The sequence below is a fragment of the Ascaphus truei genome, chromosome 2 (assembly GCF_040206685.1).
Source record: "Ascaphus truei isolate aAscTru1 chromosome 2, aAscTru1.hap1, whole genome shotgun sequence".
NCBI lineage: Eukaryota > Metazoa > Chordata > Amphibia > Anura > Ascaphidae > Ascaphus > Ascaphus truei.
The window spans coordinates 119477255-119483484 of NC_134484.1; the positions used below are offsets into that span (position 1 = coordinate 119477255).

The 6230-nt window shown below is 37.7% G+C and overlaps 1 protein-coding gene across 2 annotated transcripts; it reads left to right on the top strand.

Moving 5' to 3' along the window:
- The first annotated feature begins 558 nt into the window (after nucleotides 1-558).
- Nucleotides 559-3828, top strand: SNAI2 (snail family transcriptional repressor 2). Of its 2 annotated transcripts, none has more exons than XM_075584476.1 (3): nucleotides 559-850; nucleotides 1397-1936; nucleotides 2359-2703. In XM_075584476.1, exons 1-3 carry the CDS (start codon nucleotides 772-774, stop codon nucleotides 2418-2420), a joined length of 681 nt encoding a protein of 226 aa, XP_075440591.1. In that variant the 5' UTR covers nucleotides 559-771; the 3' UTR covers nucleotides 2421-2703. The 2 variants fall into 2 exon arrangements, with proteins under 2 accessions (XP_075440591.1, XP_075440590.1); XM_075584475.1 differs by lacking the exon at nucleotides 2359-2703 and adding an exon at nucleotides 2746-3828 and having other exon boundaries at nucleotides 566-850.
- Nucleotides 3829-6230: the final 2402 nt, after the last annotated feature.

Here is a 6230-nt window from a genome sequence, read left to right on the forward strand (position 1 = left end):
TGTTATAGGAAGAATTTGAAATACCTTAGCCCTGACTTGTTACAAATAAAACTGCTTGATAAAAGTTACATCTCCAGCATTCCTGTGCGGTAACACTTAGTTTACAATGTCCCTGTGGATCGAAAGAGATCACTCAAACCCCTCCCTGGTGTATTTTCCTGAGCCATACTTCGTGAGCTTCTCACAGCAGTGTGAAGGGAAGCTGAAGATCCCATTTTAATTTATTTCCATTCTCTTCTTTACTAGGGAAGTCAGATCAAGTAAACTGTGTCAGCTCTTGTAACCGGCCTTTTTTTTTTTTTTTTTTTGCCTAGGAGAGAATTCCAAGCTTCTTTGAACCATAATCACTCACTTTGACAGCAGAGTCTTCCTCTGTTCACAACTGTCCCAGTGGGAGGATCTGAAACTTGAGACACCTTCTAACTCTTAGCTAAACGATTGGATCCTTCACCCCAAAAAAAAAAAAAAAAACTTCCCAAGAAAGCATGCTCAATCTGTGAAATTGCTTGGAGCGATTTAAGAAATGATTGGAGGAGGAGTCAAGGTCCCTCCCCTTCTGCACCTGACTAGCAGCTATTTACAGCACTTTTCAAGGAGTCCCTGCACTGCCACTTCCACTCCAGTGTATGGACTCAGCGTTCAGACAATGCTATAGGGATCAGTGTACGGGCAGGGAGGGATTCGCTGTGCCTGTGCACTCCTTCTGTCCGGGGACCGTTACTTAGCAAGCACTGGGACCTAGGGAGAAGGAAATAACCCTCATTACTGAAAATGCCACGATCCTTCTTGGTCAAGAAACACTTCAACTCTTCCAAAAAGCCCAATTATGGGGAACTGGACAATCATACAGGTAATAGAGAAAAGTGCTAATTGTTCTGCTGTACTTTAACGCCATGAGTGCCACTAGGGCTTGCAAAACACAGCAGAGCATGGAGTTACCATTAGAAAAGATCCGTGTCTTCTTTTTAACAGTGGGAAATGAAGAAAGTTTGTACATTGCAAGATATTGAAAGCACACATATGAGTATCTTGCAATAGAAACTAGACGTGAAAGTTAAATAAAACACTTGTGAAGTGGCTGACTACTTTATTTAGTAGATATTAGAAATACCCCAGCCCTAAACATTCAGGCAGGTAAAATAACCGTATTTAATGTATTGACTGCAGATTCTCCGTTGCAGCATTAACTTATGTTAAGTAATTATAAAGTTATTGAAAATAACATGGGCACATATGAAATGTGTACTGTTGTGTTATGGACCTATTACTATAGTTTTAACAGCATGCATTATTAGTATTGCACTTTTTTTCTTTTTAATGTCAATGCACCTTTTTAATTTTAATGTCATTATCATGACTTACTACTTCTCTGCTTTTTGTGTTTTTGCCTTCCTAGTGATTATCTCCCCTTTCCTGTATGAAAGATACCAATTGCCTGTTATACCGCAGCCAGAAATCCTCAGCTCCGTGGCATACAACCCTATTACTGTCTGGACTGGGCTGCTTCCCTCCCCACTGCCCAATGATCTCTCTCCTCTGTCAGGATACCCTTCATCTTTAGGACGAACCAGCCCCCCTCCACAATCAGACACTTCATCTAAAGACCACAGCGGCTCAGAAAGCCCCATCAGTGATGAAGAAGAGAGAATCCAGTCCAAGCTTTCTGACCCCCATTCAATAGAAGCTGAAAAGTTCCAATGCAGTTTATGCAATAAGACCTATTCTACTTTCTCTGGACTGGCAAAGCACAAACAGTTGCACTGTGATGCACAATCTAGGAAATCATTTAGCTGCAAGTACTGTGAAAAGGAATATGTGAGCCTGGGAGCACTGAAGATGCATATTAGGACACACACGTTACCCTGTGTCTGCAAAATCTGCGGAAAGGCTTTCTCCAGACCCTGGCTACTGCAAGGACACATCAGAACTCACACTGGTAAGAGGCTGCATTTATTGTGCCATAAACAGTTTGTTCAAAATGATATTGTCTGCTTTAATTAAGCTGAGCAACAAACAATGTATTTGCTGTTTGTACTTTTTTTTTTTTTTAAGTGTGTTATGCACCCAACTGACACATTTGGATGATGCAGCATTTGCTGACTACTATTTGTATTGTCTAAACAGTGCCTAAGTGGCTTGAATATACATTTCTGCAAAATGCAATAAAAAAAATAAATTCAAATAATATGGTTAGCTTCTGGAGGTGTTTCACTTTTATATAGGCATAATGTACAATTTGGCTTGTTGGATGGATAACCATTCTAATTACTAGGAGAAGCACAACAAATCTAGGTCACCAGAATAAGCAAGTAGAGACTCGTATTTTGGCCACTAATATTAAGTAAACTTTTTTCTCAGATATGAAGGTTCAAGCCTGCCTCCGTCACCAAAACAATATGAAATCCGAATACAATGAATGAAAAATGTTGGGCTCCAATGTATGTAATCAAGTAATGTATTGCTTATTCAGTCAGTCAGAATACTATACCCTTCACCTCCCTGCTGGACTTCAAATTGCACTGCAGGTCCAGTTGGCAAGGGAGAGGTCAATCAAGCAATATTGTGTTACAAAACTGCCTGCCATGATCAATTGTGCAGTCATGCTGCATTTTCTGGAAGCCCTCTTTTCATTGGGTCATTTGGCAATAGATTTAAACCAATTACTATACTGCACACAAATATAAAAAAAAGTGATTGTTTTATTTAATCATGTGCTGAATACAAATGTCTGTTTCTCTTTCTCAGGAGAAAAGCCTTTCTCATGTCCACATTGCAACAGAGCATTTGCAGACAGATCTAATTTAAGAGCTCACCTGCAAACCCATTCTGATGTGAAGAAATACCAATGCAAGAACTGTTCCAAAACCTTCTCCAGAATGTCCCTCCTTCATAAGCATGAGGAATCTGGTTGCTGTATAGCACACTGAGAATCTTCAGTCAACAGATGTTTACCAGGGCTGAACAAGTTTATTCAGGGCTCCTGTTCCAGGGTATGAGCAATCCAAAGATATTTCTACCAAAGAAACAAAACTATGCAAGAACTAATCATTACCAAAAAACAACAATTTTAAAGTGTATTACGCAATTTGAATGTGAAGTTTTCCATAAGGAGCAGAAACACTACAGGAAACATTTCAAGATGACAGCAGTTACAGTAAGAAGCATATGGTCACTAAATATGAGAAGTTTCCTTGAAATTTAGGATATAAAACTACAACGATTCAATGCACATTCCTGCTTAAGCCATTTCAACCAAAAAATATACAGTATTCTTTAACAGTTTTTTTTTTTTTATGAATTTGCCAGAATCTCAGGTGCCTTACCAAGTATTCCAGTTCACAAGGGTATTTCATTATTGTATTGAAATGACAATGAAAACATGGGAGTTTCATCAGACAAAACTTAGCTGAGAAAAGCCAAAGTATGCAATATATGAGCTAAATATGTGTGCCTTCAGACATTCCTGGTACATGCTTGTCAGTTTTACGTTCTAATTATAAATGGTCAAATTTTCTTATGGGGATATGTGCAAAAGAGCGGGGGATTATGGGAGTGCGACAACATAGATACTGAACTTTTTTAAATGCACAAAGAAAATACAGTATATTTTCACAGCGTACTCCACATAGCAAAACCCTCAATGTGCCTTTTTGATAATAATTTTGTAGAATATGTGAATATATTGTAAATGTTTATATTTTTATATGTTTGAATGTTAAGTGTGAGAGTGAGGCTGCATATAGCAGCTTTTTGGGCAACTCGAAGAAAGAGAATGATGCATATTTGTTTTCTAGACACTTTTTTAAAATAAACATTTTGGATAAAATGTATTGTGTTTCTTCATCCTAGAAACGGCCTATTTAGATTGAAATAGATTTACCTCAGCAACAATAAAGAGACAGCCTTAATTGATAAATTAAGCATCTAACTTTTCCATTAGCAACAAACTATTAATGATTATTGTGGATTTGTTTATCCCATCATATCTTTGATTTTATTAATAGTGTTCCCCCAATATACAACTACACTGACTATGTTTAATCAGGTGTACATTTCAGTACTTCTGTAAAATAAACATTTTGCCTACTGTAGTGCTGACGAGTATTCTAAAGCAAATCTGGGGCAATCACCAACAAGCCCCGGGTACATGCTGCAACATTTCAGTGACATTTCTGCAGACAGACTAATGGCCCATCGGATTAACAGCGGGGGCTTCTGGCAGTCCCATTCAAACTGAATGGGACTGCCAGGGAACCCATGTGGTGTTAATCCGATGGGCCATTAGTCTCTGCAGAAATGTCACTGAAATTTTGTTGGTGATAGCCCCCTTTTAAGGCAAGTTATAGAATAGTTGTTGGCACACCTGTAGACACATGGCTAGAGTCCATACATTTACAAGCCAGATACATTCTGTATAATGTAGTTTGGGGCTCTGTTCAACTCTTTGTTTCACAATCTTTTACCATCTGATTTATTTCACAAAATATTGCAAGAAGAAATGACGCTTTCTCTGAATCACTTGCTATCCAGGGATATACTTTCCTCTTTTCTAGAAGCATTTGAACCTGCGGAGGGGTGACTAACAGAAAAGAACAAATGGAGCCTTAACACCCAATCCATATGTCCGCAAACAACCAATCCTTATAACTGTAAAAACGGAATGTGTTCTACTGAGTGATAGGGCCATAGAATCTGGGCTTGTCTGATTTTGCTACTTTTTCATGGACAAATGAAATAAGAAAACATACACTGATGTCATACAAAGACTGGACCATCTACTGTAGCAGACCTGTTAAAAAATGCACTTTTCTATAATTGAAAATGAATGAAATCATGTTGTACAGTTCTTCGTGCCATGCCAGCACTTGAAAAATTAATTTTCTACTAGTTGTATTTTCAATCACACAAAATAAATCTAAAATGCTTCTAAAGAACTGACTTGCATGCATGCTCCAAACCTTCTGCCATGTGACAGCTTCCGGAGCTGAAAGACACCTGTCATCTCATTGACTTCCATAGACAGTAAGGTGTCCTCCAGCTCCAGTATTTGTCCTGATACAGAAGACTGCTTAGTAATATCGCCCAATATGTTGACTTTGTGTAATACAGTCACATTTCCATCTAAGCCTCAGAAATAAAAAATATTGGTATTAAGGACAGGTTGGGTTTAGAAAAACGGGCTTTTAAGTTACATTTACACTTACTGTACAAGTCTGTATTCATACTCGGTATTACATTTTGTATTGCCATTAGTTGTTAACATACTTATTTATACTTCCCAAGTCACCTTACTTTTTCTAGTCTACTAAATCTTTCCCCCTAAACCACATTCTTATGCCCTTCTTTTGTACATCTTCTTTTGATATTCTGTAGTTTTTGTGGTCTCCTGGCACGTTGAACAGCATAAACATCACAAATTCTGTATTACCTACTTAACCCCATCACAACATGTCCATCTAAAACAATTATGCTCCAACTCAGTTCTCAAGGGCTACCAACAGGCCAGGTATTATGGATATCCCTAGTTCAGCACAGGTGGTTCAATCAGCGGCTTGGTCATTTTGATTGAGCCACCTGTGCTGAATTTGGGATATCATTAACACCTGATCTGTTGGTAGCTCTTAAGGACTGAGTTTGGACACCACTAATCTAAACCTTTTAATACCCACACAACAATACAGCTTTAACATTTTCATTTCCATTGATTGTGTTCAAACATATTTGTACAATGTGCTTTAACAATTCGTTTTTATAGTGATTGCATTGAGAATGGGGAAATTCTTCAGCAACTGTTTTTCTGAAAACGTATTGATGTAAGAACTATTTTCTTATTGGCTCTTAAAATTCATCACCATTTAGACTTTGGAAAAACAAACAAACTTTTCACAAACATTTTAGGACTTTTCTAAGGTTCACAATTTTACTCCAAAAATGCAACAAAAACATTAAAAAAAAAAAAAACGAATCCAAGGAGCTCAAATCTGATGTTGAATTTTCCAACTGCTCGACTGAGTTCTTATGAAATGCTGAATCCATGAAGATCAGAACATGAACCTGCAAACATGCCCATCCCTAATATATCACATCAGGACATGGAAAAGAAAGTAAAAACACAAAATAGTGCAATATTGTCTACTCCAATAAAATAGCTTCAATACTGGAGTTTCTATAGAATTTGCACTCACGTGTTTAACGTAAAATGAGAGCGTTGTGGTTGTTCAAAGTTACCA

Coding starts and splice junctions, on each gene's coding strand:
- SNAI2 (XM_075584475.1), top strand. CDS start 772: ATGCCACGATCCTTCTTGGTCAAGAAACACTTCAACTCTTCCAAAAAG. Junction 851..1,396: donor GGAACTGGACAATCATACAG/GTAATAGAGAAA, acceptor TTGCCTTCCTAG/TGATTATCTCCCCTTTCCTG. Junction 1,937..2,745: donor ACACATCAGAACTCACACTG/GTAAGAGGCTGC, acceptor TCTCTTTCTCAG/GAGAAAAGCCTTTCTCATGT.